Genomic DNA, 16,828 nt, shown 5'->3' with positions numbered 1-16,828 from the left:
GAAAATAATGCTTTGAGGCGTATTCTCGAATCAGACTTTTTCCCTAGCTGAGATGATCTGCTTAGACCCTATTCACAGAAGTGGGTAGAGTTGAAGGGATATGACGATTTTCTAGACTCTAGGTCCATCTAGCCCTTCAGAAAGTTTACCAAATTATATGTCCATCTGCGGCATCTTGTTCTAGCCAATCAGTTATTCCTGTGCAAACCTCTTGAGGGTCTGGATGTATGTTTGGGGTTTAGGGAAGTCTAGGACTCAAGTTAAGAAATGCTGCATCATGTAAATAACAATAACAGGTAAGATTAAAATAAAACAATATAACCTAGAAGCCTCAACTCTTTTTTAAAAAATCTCCATGGGCCAGAAACAGAATGTAAATTTCAAATGGTAAGTGGTGCTGAAGGGGTGCAGGCCTTGCACAAGAAGAAATGGCTAAGAATTCAATTCGTGCCTGGTGGAGTGACTACAATTGTCCAGAGAATGAGACAAAGGCAGGCGTCTTGCTTGTTGCTGGGGGGCCTGGATGTCACCCCATCCTCTTGTGATGATGGGAATTGAAGACCCTGCTGCTATTCTCTGGGTGGGATCCACGGGGAACTTGAGGTAGAGGGAGAAGCACACGAACCAGTAGAACCAGTCAAAGGTTCAGAGGCTGAGCCAGTTCCCCCAGGCTCTGTGGCTAGATCTGGGTCTCCATCAGTATTATTGTGGGGAAGAATTCTAAGCTGCCTTTTAAAGTCCTGGAGATTCAAGTGGCCACAAATGCAAAACTAGCAGAGCTAAGGAAGAATGAACTCATAAGAAAGGAGAACACAGAAGAAGGGAAAGGAGAGGTGAGAACAGAAAGAAGAGGAGGAAGAGTTCCATTTAAAAGGAGGCTGCAACCCATAAATCTGAAACTCACGAAGAGATATAATGCTCAGGAAGACAACCACCAAAACTGATATTGGGATCAGAATTCAATCTGGAAATGGCAATTGCCTAAAACTCTGAAGAAGACTTCAAAATAAGGATGTATAGAATATTCAGAGAGCTAAAAGTACAATAAATTAAGAAATAACAAGAATCTAAACATGAAAAGAAGACATTCTTTTGGGGAAAACATTGGGATAAAACATAAGGCAGGAAACATTCGATTGAAGAGTGTTTAGAATTGGAAATCGGTACGGAAAACCGCAATAAAGACACAGCACCGAAAGCAAAGAGTGTAAAAACTATTTGGAAAAAAGCAGTAAAAAGACAAGGAGGCTGGGTGGAGGGACTCTGAGCCGGTCTTCTAAGAGTGGAGAGAGTGGAGGGAATGAAGACGAGTGCTGTTTGGAGATATAATTAGTGGAGACTCTCTCGGCTCAAGCTGTCATAGCAAAATGTAATAGACTAAGTGGCTTAAATAACAGATATTTATTTTCTCACAGTTTAGGAGGCTGAGAAGTCCAAGATCAAGGTGCCAGCCAACTCAGTTCCTGGCGAGACCTCTCTTCCTGGCTTGCAGGCTCTGCCACCTTCTTGCTGCGTGCTCAAATGATCTTTCCTCGGGATGTGCATGTTGAGAGACAGAGATCTCTCTCTTCCTCCTCTTATTACACCACCAAACCCATCAGATTAGGACCCGGCCCTTATGACTTTATTTGACCTCAATTAGCTCCCAGAAGTCCTATCTCCAAATACAGCCTCAATGGGGGTTAGGATTTCAGCATATGATTTTTGGGGGATACAATTTTGTAGACACAATTGAGTCCAGAGCAGGAACTTTCCAGAAAAGAAGATATGAGTCCATAGATCAAAAGAGCACTCAGGGGCTGGGCACAGTGGCCCCTGGCCACCTATAATCCTAGCACTTTGGGAGGCCGAGACAGGTGAATTACTTGAGCTCAGGAGTTCAAGACCAGCCTGGGCAACATGGCAAAACTCCATCTCTACAAAAAAAAAAAAAAAAAAAAGAGAAAAAGAGCACTTAGGATCCTGAAAAGAAGAACCCAAACCAAATCCATGTTGTAATGCAACTCAAAAATATCAAGGCTAAAAAGTAACTAGAGTTGCTGGAGAAAAAAGACAGATTACTCATAGAAGAATAGCGATTTTTCTGATGGCTGACTTCTTATTGGCAAGAATGTGTTTGAAAAAGGTAAAAGTGATATTTGTAAACTTTTGAGGAATAATAATACAACCCTTGTTTATAAATTAAACTTAATTAAAATTCAGAAAGGAGGGCAAAGCAAGACAATTTCAAACATATGGAAAATAAGCCCCTTACAGACCTGCATTAAATGAATTACTAAAGGGTACACTTCAGCGGGAAGAGAAGTGAACACAGAGAGAAGGCATGGAAGGAACAGTGTCGACGAACATTAATATTGACAATATATTGGCAAATCGAATCAAGCACTGACATCAGAAATCATTTTAATGTTAAAATGTTAACATTTCAATGTTAAAAAGGTAAAACTAAATTTCCAAATCAAAACTAAAATTCCAAATAAAAATAAAATGTGCATGCATGTGAGTATATGTGAGCTTGTGTGTGTGTGTGCATGCATGTGAGTATATGAGTGTTGTGTGTGCATGTGTGTATGTGTGTGCATGTGTGTGTATGTGTACGTGTATGCATGCGTGTGTATGTGTGTGCATGTGTGTGTATGTGTGTGTATGTGTGTATGAATGTGCATGTGTGTATGTGTGTGCATGTGCGTGTGTGTGTGTATGTGTGTATGAATGTGCATGTGTGTATGTGTGTGTGTGTGTATATCTGGTAAACTCTGCTACAGTGTTTTGCCAGTTATCAATCTATTGCCTCTGAGCTCCCAAATCCACTCGTCCCTGTCCTGTTTATGATACTGGAATTATCCTCCTTTGCCAGCTGGCATGACATTAAGCTTCACTGGCAGATGACACTGGAAGGGCACTGAAAAAAAAGGGCTCTTTCCAGCAAGTGCTTCTAGAGGCACCGCTGTGGGCGGCTTCCCGGGCATCTGATATGGGGTGTTCCCTGTGCACCATCCCACTGGTGGATTCATCGTCAGTGGGCTCTGCAGATGCAGATCCTCCATTTTCTGTCATCTCTCCAGTGAAGCCTGGTCCCGTCTGTGGGTGGCGGGTCACTTCCAGATGTGTTACTTTTCTGGGTGCTCTACCTGTGTCCCAGGGCTGGTGGCTGCTCTTTATGTCTGTGATTCAGATATTCTTTACAAGGTCTGAAATCCAGCATTTATAAGGAACGTAAACAAATTTACACGATACAAACCCAAACAACTCCATTAAAATGTGGGCAAAGAACATAAGCAGACACTTTTCAAAAGAAGACGTACATGCAGCTAACAAGCACATGAAAAAAATCTCGACATCACTGATCATTAGAGAAACGCAAATCAAAACCACAGTAAGACACCATCTCACACCAGTCAGACTTGCTATTATTAAAATAAAAAAAAAAAAAAAGATGCTGGCAAGGTAGTGGAGAAAAAAGAACACATACACTGTTGGTGGGAGTGTCAATTACTTCAACCATTGCAGAAAGCAGCATGGGGATTCCTCAAAGAGCTAAAGGCAGAACTACCATTCAGCCCAGCAATCCCATTACTGGGTATATCCAGAGGAACATAAGTCATTCTACCATAAAGATACATGCATACGCATGTTCATTGCAGCATTATTCAAATAGCAAAGACATAGGATCAACCTAAATGCCCATCAATGATAGACTGAATGAAGAAAATGTGGAACATATATACCATGGAATACTATGCAGCCATAAAAAAGAACAAGATCATGCATTTTGTGGGAACATGGTTGGAGCTGGTGGCCACTATCCTTAGCAAACTAATGGAGGAACAGAAAATCAAATACTGCATGTTCTCACTTATAAGTAAGAGCGAAATAATGAGAATACATGGACACAAAGAAGGGAACAACAGACAATGGGGCCTCCTTGAGGGTGAAGGGTAGGAGGAGGGAGAGGATCAGAAAAAATAACTATTGGGTACTAGGTTTAGTACCCGGGTGACGAAATAATCTGTACCACAAACCCCTGTGACCCAAGTTTACCTATATAACAAACCTGCACATGTATCCCGAACCTAAAATAAAATTTAATTAAAAAACGAAGGAACACCATAAACGTTCTTTATAGATTTGTACCTTCTGTTAGCCAGTCTCTCCTTATTCCAATTCCCAGGAGTAATTAATTCTTCTTTATAATGTCTTCTTTTCAAATTATTACGTATCTCCTGTCTCCTGATTATACTCTGGCTAATATACAAGGCTTTGCTATGGCCAGGAGAAAAGTAAAAATATCAATTCACTGTTGACATTGTTTAAAAAAAAAAGTTAATTGTATAATTAAACAATGGAAAAATTACCCCCCAAAAAAGAAACATAATTTCTTGCCTCTCATTTAACGGAAGGAATGAAAAAAGATAGAAAGTTTTATTAAAAGAACAGAACACAGAGAAAAGTTGATGTTTTAAAAAGTTGCTAAAAATGAAAGAATCATACGTCTTGAATTTATTTAATTTTATAGTGTGAAATATGCAAAACAATAGTGTAAATTGTTTATTAATGCACAAGTTAGTAAATGTGCATCTTGGGACACACACCTCAAAATGGATAAAGTCCCAGTTCTGGAGTGGGAGACTCCAGTAGTGAGTAATGACTCACTAGTGACTACTAGCAGTGACTGGCCCTGGAAAACAGGAAAGGGTACAGGGTTAGATGTGCTTCATTGGGGGTCATAATTGAATCTATAATGTTTTACTTTAAAAAAGTATGAAGCAAATATGACAAAATGTTAAGATCTGATTAAGCTGGGTGGTAGGATGAGCTTATTATATTAATGTCTGACATGGCTACGTATGAAATATTACATAATTAAAATATGATACAAGAAGTTTATTAAGGACACATATAGAGAAGGGAGAAGGCATACAAGATACAAATAGGAAACTTGATAATTCTTGATTGGAATTGGAAGAAACTTGCAACTTCATTATGCTGAGACTTTCTCCTTTGATGGGAAAATAATTCATATTAGGATTCCCATTAGAGTTTTGGGAGTGAGGTAAGGGTCGAGAGGAGAGAGCCCCAGATACTTTTTACCCCTTGATCTATAATGCAGCATCCTTTGTATGATTTGAAAGCCCTTTTACTTGATTTTTTTTTTTTTTTTTTTTGAGACAGAGTCTCTCTCTGCTGCCCAGGCTGGAGTGCACTGGCATGATGTTAGCTTACTGCAACCTCTGCCTCCCGGGTTCAAGCAATTCTCGTGCCTCAGCCTCCTGAGTAGCTGGGATTACAGGCACGTGCCACCATGCCCTGCTAGTTACTTGACTCTAATCTTTCACCCAGTCTCATTCCCTACCATTTCTCCCACACATCTACACTGCAATAATAATACACACCTTATTTCTGAACTACCATGCGCTTTCATGATTCTGTGCCTTGGCTTAGAATGCTATCCCATTTACTTTCAATGTCATTTTCTCTTCCCTTCCTGGTGAGCTTATCTTTCTCATGGCTCCTTCTCCACTTGAGCCCTTTCCTAGCCCCTTAAGTGGAGTTAACTGCCTCGTACTTTGCATCCTCACAGTACTCTGTACATGCTTACCCCATGGAAGCATGTAGATACAGTGCATGCCTGTGATCCTCACTACATCTGAGCTCCTTGAAGACAGAGGCTGTGCTGAAGTTACACAGCCCAAGTTATTCATCAGGCGCAGATTACATGTAAATGCTTAAGCAATCGTTCTCCGCTCTATGGATGAGGAAATCGAGCCTCAGACACCTTAAGCACCTTGCTAAGGTCACACAGCTGGAAAACGTTAAAGCCAAGGTAAAAACCTGCGTTTGTTTGATTCCAAAGTCATGCTACCCTGTGCTGCCTCTGGGTCTTCCTCACTGCGAGGTCCCCAGGATTTGTTCCATAGCCAATTGCATCGTAGGCCCTCATAAGTATTTGAAGAATGGGTGAAATCAGAGATGAATGCACAGGGGAGCGAGCAAGCCCAGGAACCACTGCCGGCAGAAAGCACATTATCTGGAATGTCTATCGGAAACAGCAGGTTTGTAACGTGTGGGTGGAGAGCAGATAATATCAGTTCGAACACTGTTTCTACTTTCATTCCAATATGTTTACCAAAAAGGGCATCTGGGCTGGAAAACTGTGCACCCCCACATTTCATTGCTGATTAAAATGATTTAAAAAGTACTATGAGTGACTTCAAATAAAGAGGCAGGACAAATGCCAGAAACAGCAGAAAATGGAATGAAGACACGGAGGTAAGATAAATAGGATCCGAAATATCTGGGTCTTATGAATGAGAAATCAAAGAATAGAGCTGCTCACTTTAGTTTTGTGTGGCCAACACATTATAATAAGGCAAAGAATCCAACATTCGTGCATGGATTCTCAATGAAATGTATGTGGTATTCCAAGAGGTTCTTCCATCTGGAGATCTCAAAGTACTTAGCAGATTTTTTTTCTGTCTAATTGGAAAAGGGAGAGATTCTTTCACCTCTTGTTGAACTGATGCTAATTAATAGGATACAATTAAAACAACCTGGAGCTGCCAGGTTCTCCTGGGAGGCCAAGAGGATGCAGGAGTCAGTGATGGGGGCTGGGGCTAACATTAAGACAGGCGAGAACTGTTTGCTGTCTCTAAAGTGAGGCACGAGCCATTTATTCATGTGATGCCCTCATTTGTTCAGCATCACGGAGCACAAAGGTCTCAACCTTGGGCAGTGGTGAGGCCAGAATGTGAGCACTGGTTCTGGTACCTTCTTATCCACCCCCAGATATGGAAATGACCTCCCTACTTTGAGTCATTTCCTCATCTGTAAACTTGGGATGCCAACAGCATTAAATCCGATGCTATTAGTCCTCATTTTATAGATAAGAAAAATTAATCTCAGCAAAGTTAAGTGATCTGCCTAAGGTAACAAGAAGTGATGGTGCGGCCAGGTGCGGTGGCTCACGCCTGGATTCCCAGCACTTTGGGAGGCCGAAGCAGGTGGATCACGAGGTCAAGAGATTGAGACCATCCTGGCCAACATGGTGAAACCCCATCTCTACTAAAAATACAAAAATTAGCCAGGCGTGGTGGCGGGCGCCTGTAATCCCAGCTACTCAGGAGGCTAAGGCAGGAGAATCGCTTGATCCCGGGGCGGAGGTTGCAGTGAGCCGAGATCGCACCACTGCACTCCAGCATGGTGACAGAGTGAGACTCCATCTCAAAAAAAAAAAAAAAAAAAAAGGAAAAGAGAGAGAGATAGTGCTGGAATCCACATCTGGGCCTCCCTGACTCTAAATCCTGCATGGTTCTCCAACTCCTCAATTCCATCTGCCTGCCTCATTCTTCTCTATCTTCTCATAACCCAGATGTCAGAGAGGAGATGCTGTGAGTTAGATGGAAGGAGATGGCCATGGCAATGCAGCGTGTTATCTAGCAAACAAACCAGGGATAACCTATTTGCATATTTAAAAAAATGATGAACATGCCAACAATAAACGGTTTTGGCTCGAAGGTGACACGCTCAGCTCTTACACTTAGAATTACCCCTTGGGGTACTAAAAGATGCCCACTACAAAAATCCTTAGGTCAACACTGAAATTATTGTTGCGGGTTAATCATGAGTAATTTAGAGGATAATTTCCCAAACTCCACTTACTTTTTTTAAAGGAACATATTCCCATGTTATTAAGTGCTTTCCAGCAAGATGTGATAACTATGAGGACTAAAGACCCTTGGTGCAGACTGGGTGGGGGAGATTCGTGCAACAAGACTCAAAAGCCCTAGATCCCCCCACACCACTCTTGCTAGAATACACACCTCTTCCCTTGCAGAATACACACGTTAGCCACTAGGTGGCGGAGTTGTAAAGCCAAAGACCCAACTACAGACCAACAGAGGCACAAGAATCTCCCTGGTTAGACCCGGAGAGACTGCAGCCAAGCTCGCTTTCTGATGAATTTAAAGTTTGGAGGCAAAAGAGACTTTTCCCTTTAAAACCATTTCCCCATATTACAACTAGTGCTTCATCCTTCAGTAAAAGTCTGGCATTTTCACTGTCTACCCTTCCACCTGTCCACCCATCCGTCCATCCGTCCATCCATCCACTCATCCACCAAATATTTGTATATTTGTGAACATATATATACACATATATGTATATATATGTGTACATACACATACGAATGTATATGTATACACACAAATGTATATGTGTATATGTATATATGTGTATATGTGTATATATGTGTATATGTGTATATACACATATACATTTGTATGTGGATATATACATATACATTTGTGTGTATATATACATATCATTTGTATATATATGTGTATATATACACATATACATACACAAATATATATACACACACACACAAACATACATATACAAATATAGGTACTGAGCACTATGCTTGGCATTAGGGATACAGCAGTGAACTGACAGACCCAAACTTCTCTCTTATGGAAGAGCTTACATCCTAATGGGGGGAGAAGGACATTAAACTGTAATCAGGCACCTAAACAGACAGTTGAAACCTGGGAGACAGGTTGTGAAAGACGGCATCAAGGCCCTTGAGAGTGTGTCACATTCACACCTGATGTTTCTTGTGAATGTATTAACTAGGTGAGGTGGGATGGGGAATTTAGGCGTCTAAACTGAGAATATACAAAGGTCCCAAAGATTAAAGGGGCCTGGTGAGCTCAAAGTAGGCCTGCAGGTTGGGAGAGAGCAGTGGGAGAGGAGGCTAGAAACCCAGGCAGGGACTGGGTCATGTGAGGTCTTACAGGGCACAGAATGGAGTTTGAGTTTGATTTTATGTTCAGTGGAAAACCTGGGGGTCTCCATCATCTGATCCTGCCTCTGCCCCAGCCTCATCTCCTGCATGAATTCCACACTGTGATCTAAGGACCTCATCCTTTACAAGTTCTTCCTACTCCCCAGAGGGGTGGGTAGGACACATCTCCAAACCTTGCACTGAGATGGGGCTATTGGTCACTGACAGTATCTTGCTCACAAGGGTAGGAGGACCCTTGGAGTTTTTGGAAGCACAGCAGAGAAAAACCTCAGGCCCTGGAATCAACTTCAGCCTTCGGATGACGGGAAGGTGAGGAGACCAGGGCAACCCTCAGCAGCGAGCTTATGAAAAAGGAGGCGTAATACTCCTTTCCCCTCAACACTTGCAGAACCCACTCTTTCCCCCCAGATGCTGTGCACAATGATTTTATTCTACTCAACAGTCATTTTTTGAGCACCTGTATTATGTATGTCCAAGGTCAATGATGTGTTTAAGAAGCCCCAGTTAAGAAACTCTGAGAAGTGTGCCTGGGTGAGGGGGCAGACAGGTACCAGTGCTGTGAGTTAAGAATTGTAACCAAGGTTTGTGGAAAGGGCTATGAGAAGCCACGGAAATGTGACCGACCTTAGTCTAAAGGAGGTGGTTCCCCAAGAAAGTGATTTTTCAGCTGGGTCTTAAGGAATGAATAGTTGTTATCTGGGGAGACAAGATTCTCAGTTAGTGACATGCCTGAGAAACAGCCAGCAGTTGGTTGGTGGAGAGAGAAACAGACTGGATCTTGGAGGGCCAGGCTTACTGTGGATTTCATATTGTAGAAGGTGAGGAGCCCTGGAAAGAGAAAATGTGCTCATTGTTTTCCGAAGGTTGATACAATTCTGCCATGAGTCCAAAGTAGCGGATACTAAGAATCTAAAGTACTTGGCTACTGTATAGCACTTAAAATAATCCAACTAGAGCTACATAAAACATAAAAAGCAAACAGTGCAAGGAAGTATACAGCATACCATTTATTTGAAATTTAAACACACACAAGAGAGTACAACATGTTGTTTATAGCTGCATGCGTTTGTTTGTTTGCTTGTTTGCTTGCTTGTTTGTTTTGAGATAGGGTCTCGCTCTGTCACCCAGGCTGCAGTGCAGTGGCAAGATGATCTCAGCTCACTGCAACCTCCGCCTCCGGGGTCCAAGGCATTCTCATGCCTCAGCCTCCCAAGTAGCTGGGATTGCAGGCGTGCACCATCACACCCAGCTAATTTTTGTATTTTTAGTAGAGAATGGGGTTTCTCCATGTTGGCCAGGTTGGCCTCGAACTCCAGACCTCACGTGATCTGCCTGCCTCAGCCTCCCAAAGTGCTGGAATTACAGGTGTGAGCCACCATGCCTGGCAGCATGTGTATATTTTAAAAGGACAGAATCAAGCCTGGGAATGAAACGCACCAGTTTCTGGATGGGGTTCTCTTTTGGGGAAGGAGGGTAGGCATGAAATCAGGGAGGATGCACAAGATGGCTCAGTAAAGTGCTGTTGTTTTTAACATAAACAGTAAAAAACTCTGAAGCAGACATGCGTAAGTGTTAAGATGTGTTCAAACCAGGTGGTAAGTGCATGGGTGTACATTATCTGATTTTTGTTTTTGTAATTCTCTCTGTTAAAAAATTTATGATAAAAATACTTTTTAAAAAATAAGAATCATAAGTACAATATTTTCTCTCCTAAATCACCATTCCCCATTGAGTGCACATTTTTTAGTATTCATGTGTCTAACAGTGTATACATTTAATAGAGACCCCATCCAAAAATGATCTCCATAAAGAGTGCTGGAACAATTAATTTGACAGTTTTAGAAGTAGTTTAAAGATGCCCAAGATAAATGTTTTTCCCAAGCTCTGGTATTTGCTCCCCACTTTTTCCTTTGGTTACAGACGTTGTCATGGTAACAGACAGGGTCCTCAAAGCTCAGAGTCACACTTTGTGATGTGAATCTGGGACTGAAACTGTTTTCTTTCAAAGATGGATGGAAAAAGAGGAAGATTTCACAGAAATAAAAGCCTCGATGTAAGTCGTGAAAATAATTACTATAGTTATGATGGCTGCCACCTGCTGCACACTAGCTGTATGTCAGGATATACAGTAGCTCGCTAAATCTTTCCATTAGCCACAGCTATTCCCATTTCATACATGAGAAATTGAGGTCCATAGAGGCTAAGGGATCTGTCCAAGGTCACGTTGGAGGTAAGTGGGCGAGGCAAGACTTGAGCGGACTGCACCTGACTCCAGAGTAGCGATGTCCTGCACGTCTTCCTTGGCTTGCAAGACCTCTGTTATTAGAATAAGCGCCTCTGGGAGATGTGTGCCCATGACCATGTCTGACAGCGTGATGGGCACACCAGGAGCCCAGTCAGATTCAACAGTTCAGCTTTGCTCGGGAGAAGTTCTTGTATGACCTGACCCAAACACCTGAGACAAAGATGCAAACTGAATTGGGTTCTGAAATTTCCAGAGAAGCAAGAAATTCATCCTTAAAATTCAAATGTAAAATTTAGCAGCAAATTCAATTTTTAAAAAAATACACTTCGTAAGCCAAAGAAAACGTATCTGGAGGCTGCATCAGCTGCCCATTTGCAGCCTCAGATATTGGTGATCTGCATTCGGAGGAATGAGCTCCCTCAGAAGAATTTTAAGCAGAAAAAGCCACTATCTGTTAACTGTCAACCTCCCCAAAGAAATCACCGGAAAAAAAACCTGTTGATCAAGCAAAGTTAAGTTTGTTGGACTTACTGCAGTCAGGAAGAACACCATGGTGGCAGAATCTTGGTAGAATCTCAAAATGGGGAAAGGAAGGGAGGATATTTATAGTGCTAGGGTCTAAGCCGGGCATTTTAAAGGCGTGTCTCACAAAGCGGAGCCTTGGGTGAAGCTGAGTAAAGTTGATTACCCAAAACCTTTGACTTGTAGGCATAGCGAGGGCCATAAAGTGAGCTTTGCTGAAGGAGCTGCTGGGCTTGATAAGTCAGCTATTTTAGTGACTTTCCAGTCTTGTCTTCTACAAGCAGGTGTCTATTTCTTTGTTTCTTTTTTCTTCTTTTTATTGTGGTCAAAATATATATAATACAGAATTTACCATTTTCATCATTCTTAAGTGGCATTAAGTACATTCACATTGTTGTACAGCCATAACCACCACCCAGTTCCAGAACTTATCTTCCCAAACTGAAACTGTCCCCATTAAGCAACAATGCCCCATTTCTCCCTCCACTAGCCCCTGGCAACAACCATTCTCCTTTCTGCCTCTATGAATGCATGCTAGGTTAGCTGATATCAGTGGACAAACATAACCCTCTCTCTCCATGGCAAGCAGTTCTGGGACTGGGTTTCTTTTCTTGACGCCATGTTAAGCAATGTGTTGACTCCCGTTTTGGATCAGACCATGTTTTGGGAAGGTCCCTCTGGCTGCAGTGTGTGGATGCTGCTCTCTGAAACAGTTCTCCCAATGAGAGCCATTTTTAAAGGGTCCAGTGATCCCCTTCCCATCCACAGTTCAAGCAAAACTGTGTCATTTCTAAATACCTAAAGGCCATCAAAAATCAATAGTAGGAACTGGAGTGTGGCTTACTTTGCTAGAAGGCCTACAAGCAGGTGCCAGGTCATTAGGACCTTTGGAAACAGGCTGCTTGACATCACTCCCAGGCGCCGACAGAAACTGACAGCCACAATTGGGTGAGCAACAATGCAAAACTGCCACCTGGAAGCTCTTTTAGATGGTTTCTGTGGGAAACTCAGGTTTCCTTGGCCTACAGCCTTTTCTAGTCATTTGCAGTCATTCTGAGCTTTCTGGAGCACATCTGGGGCCTGAAAGCAGAAAATTTTTGGCTAAGAAACATCTTCAAATTTTCATGTCTGATTGAAATCATCTCTGAAGTGAATGGGTTTAACCTTTATTTTTACCAAGACTCGTGTATGGGTCTGGTAGACACAACCTTTTTTCCTGTCTGGAAGCACCTACTGAATTTCTGTCACAACAAATATTTCTCTGGCTCTTGTTTTCTACACATCACTAGTGCCTGCCTCACATGCAAAGGCGAGTCTGCCAGTGGGCAGCCTACAATTTAGCTGGGCAGACAGGACAAGCACTCCAGCAATAAAAGGCAATGCAATATGGATGATAAGTTATTTACGCTAATGTTAATAATGCCCTCTCAAGTCCCTCTCTCCTCCCATACAATGGTAGCCATTTTGTCCAGTGGCTTATAAGAGAGGATATGTGAGAATGTCTAGAGACTTTTTTTTTTTTTTGGTAGAGACAGGGTCTCACTATGTTGCCCAGGCTGGTCTTCAACTCCTGGTCTCCCACCTCCGCCTCCCAAAGTGTTGGGATTATGGGTGTGAGCCACCTTGCCAGCCCCAGAGATACTTGTGATTGTCACAACTTTGTGAGGTGGTGCTTTGGGCTTCCAGTGGGTAGAGGCCAGAGATACTACAAAACATCCTACAATGCACAGGACAGCCCCCACAACACAGCATTATCTGACCCCAAATGGGAATAGTGCCAAGGTTTTGAAACCCTTTTTGAGCCCTTTGCCTATTTGTATATATCCAGATGTGATGAAAGTTGCTAACATCTCCTGAGAACTTTCTATATTTTAGGTACTGGAATCATTGAATCTTCACCACAACCTTCTAAGGTTGCTACTACTATCATTGACCATAATTTACATGTAAAGAAACTTTAAATAAATTGCCTAAATTCACACAGCTGGAAAATGGTGGAGCTGGAGTTCGCACAGAGAACCCAGTCCATCTGTGTCATTAGAGCTTAGCTGCAGGGAAGAGAAGACCGGGGCCACCTATGTCAGTATGATTCTGGTTGTTCTTCTAAACAACTTTCCCCTGGGATGAGACTGTAAACCAATGAGTAACTTTATTATTTGCATCAGGAAATTTCTGCGGATTGGTTTATTGAAGACAACATCAAAGTATTCGCCAAACAACAGTCTACCCGTCAAGCCTCACTTCTCCACTCTTGCCTTGCTGTGCCCACCAATCCTGAATGATTGGATCACAAACTGCCCAATCAAGTCAATCCTGTTGTGAAAAATGCCTTAGATCATTAGAGCCCAGACCCTACAGGGTCCTGTAATTATGCTGCTTCTGACTCCGGGCTCTGAGACGTGACTAAGACTCTGTCAAGACAGATTCTCCTTTACTGCGTAGGGTTCTAATAAATGTAACTTTGCTTTATAAATGGGTTATCCGGTGATATTTGGGGAGCTCAACAGCACCAAGCTGTCTAAACCCAAGACCCTCTGCTTTTTGCCATTTGCTATGCTGTTTGCTAGTACGGCTTTTATTTTAGCTCAAATCAGATAATACTATACATATTATCCCGTGATTTGCTTTTAAAAATGTTTAATGGATTTTAGAAACCTTTAATTGTCAGTTAATACCAACTACCTCACCTGTCCCCTCCTCTTCCCCCCAGGGATACATAATATTTAACAGAATTGACATACACATCTTAATTGATTTTTCCAGTTCCTTGCAGATGGAAATGTAGGTTGTGGCTACTCTGCCTATGGAGTAGCCATTTTATAATTCATTTACTTTCTTTTTTTTTTTTTTTTTTTTTTTTTTTTTTTTTTTTTTTTTTTTTTTACGAAGTCTTGCTGTGTCGTCCAGGCTGGAGTGCAGTGGCGCAATCTCAGCTCACTGCAACCTCCACCTCCTGGGTTCAAGTGATTCTCCTGACTCAGCCTCCCGAGTAGCTGGGATTACAGGCAGGCGCCACCAAGCCTGGCTAATTTTTGTATTTTTAGTAGAGAGGGGTTTCATTATGTTGGTCAGGCTGGTCTCGAACTCCTGACCTCATGATCCGCCTGCCTCGGCCTCCCAAAGTGCTGGGTTACAGGCGTGAGCCACTGTGCCTGGCCAATTCATTTACTTTCTTGATAAACTTGCTCTTACTTTACAAAAAAAAAAAAAAGAAGTGTAGGTTGTTTTCATTTTTTTTAATTACAAATAATATCACAATGTAACCCAATGTTGTATTCACATTTGAGTATTTCTTTTTGTCCAAAAGCCAAGTATTTTATTTTTTAAGATTGACGAATAAAAATTGTTTGTATTTATCATGTACAGTATTTATGTTTTGAAATATGTATACATAATGGAATAGGTAAATAAAGCTAAGTAACATGTACGTTACCTCACATACTTATATTTTATTTTTTGCAGTGAGAACACTTAAAATCTCCATGTGACCCAGCAATCCCATTACTGGGTATATACCCAAAGGACTGTAAATTATTCTACTATAAAAACACATGCACACGTATGTTTGTTGCAGTGTGGTTCACAGTGGCAAAGACTTGGAACCAACCCAAATGCCCATCAATGATAGACTGGAAAAAGAAAATGTGGCACATAAACACCATGGAATACTATGCAGCCATAAAAAAGAATGAGTTCATGTCCTCTGTGGGGACATGGTTGAAGCTGGAAACCATCATTCTCAGTGAACTAACACAGGAACAGAAAACCAAACACCACATGTTCTCACTCATAAGTGGGAGTTGAACAATGAGAACACATGGACACAGGGAGGGGAACATCCCATACCGGGGCCTGTTGGGGGGTGGGGGGCTGGTGGGGGTAGCATTGGGAGAAATACCTAATGTAGTTGACGGATTGATAGGTGCAGCAAACCACCATGGCGCGTGTATACCTATGTAACACACCTGCACATTCTGCACGTGTATTCCAGAATTTAAAGCATAATAAAAAAAAAGAAAAAATAAAATTTTAAAAATGCTCTTTTAACAGGAAAATGGCTTTGTTTTTAAAACTAATGGGATGTTTCGTGCTGTTTAAGTAAAAGAAAGCAATTAAAATTGGAACACACAAATAAAAATTAATGTAGTAAGTAGAGGTATTTGACTGTACCTGGACCATGGCTACTTCACTGGTGAGGAGACCATAATGGATAACAATGTTACATTCTTTCATATCCAGACCTTCTTCTGCCACTGTGGTAGAGATAAGCAGTTTTATTTTTCCAGTAAGAAATTTACTAATGACTTCTTTGTGTTAATTCTGTAGAAACATTTTAATAAATTTTGTAATACTAAACACATTAAAATCTTCTAATAAAAAAATGAAATCTCAGCAATTTTCAAGAATACAATACATTGCATTGTATTATGTTGTAGTTCAATATAGCTACTATAGTAATTATGTATATGCATCTATATTCAATAGATCTCTTGAATTTGTTCCTCCTGCCTACCTGACATTTTGTATTCTTTGATTAACATCTCTCCAATCTCCACAGCACCTCCACCATTAGCCTCTGGTAAACACTGTTCTATCCTCTGCTTCCATGAATTCAACTGTTTTAAATTCCACTAATAAATGAGATCATGTGGTATTTGTCTTTCTGTGTCTGGCTTATTTCACTTAATGTAACGTTCTCCAGGTTCATACTTGTGGCTGCAAATGACAAGATTTATTTCTTTTTAAAGGCTGAATAATATTCCATTGTGTGTGTGTACCACAGTTTCTTCATCCATTTATGTGTTGATGGACACAGGTTGATTCTGTACCTTGGCTATTGTTAACAATGCCGCAATGAACATGAGAATACAGACATCTCTTCAACATACCAATTCCATATCCTTTGGATAGATAACTAGTTGGGGGGGGGTCCTAGATTATATAGTAGCTCTATTTTTAATTTTATAAAGAACCTCCATACTATTTTCCATAATGGGGGTACTAATTTACTTTCCCACCAACAGCATACAAGGGTTTCCTTTCTCCTGCATCCTCACCAGGATGTTACCTTTCATCTTTTTTATGATAATCATGGTAACAGATATGAAGTGATATATGATTGTGGTTTTAATTTGCATTTCCCTGGTGATTAGAGAATTGGCTTTTTTTAAATTTTCAAATACCTGTTGGAAATTTGTAAATCTTCTTTTGAGAAATGTCTCTTCAGGTCCTTTGCCCTTTTCTTTTTCTTTCTT

General features: G+C 41.3%; 1 protein-coding gene across 2 annotated transcripts in view; it reads right to left on the bottom strand.

The window, feature by feature from the left end:
- The window catches only part of LOC139363691 (golgin subfamily A member 2-like), an 83,738-nt gene extending 67,860 nt beyond the window's left edge, over positions 1-15,878 (bottom strand). The window contains exon 1 of one of the 2 annotated variants that reach the window (XM_071098075.1): positions 15,744-15,878. In XM_071098075.1, the coding sequence (XP_070954176.1) occupies positions 15,744-15,806 (63 nt within the window). In that variant the 5' untranslated portion in view covers positions 15,807-15,878. The remainder of the gene's footprint in view (positions 1-15,743) is intronic. The other variant, XM_071098074.1, reaches the window with a different exon arrangement.
- Positions 15,879-16,828: the final 950 nt, after the last annotated feature.

The sequence above is a fragment of the Macaca nemestrina genome, chromosome 6 (genome assembly GCF_043159975.1).
Source record: "Macaca nemestrina isolate mMacNem1 chromosome 6, mMacNem.hap1, whole genome shotgun sequence".
In the NCBI taxonomy this organism is placed as follows: domain Eukaryota; kingdom Metazoa; phylum Chordata; class Mammalia; order Primates; family Cercopithecidae; genus Macaca; species Macaca nemestrina.
Note: the sequence above shows the minus strand (reverse complement) of the source record. Positions and strands in the feature narration are given on the sequence as shown.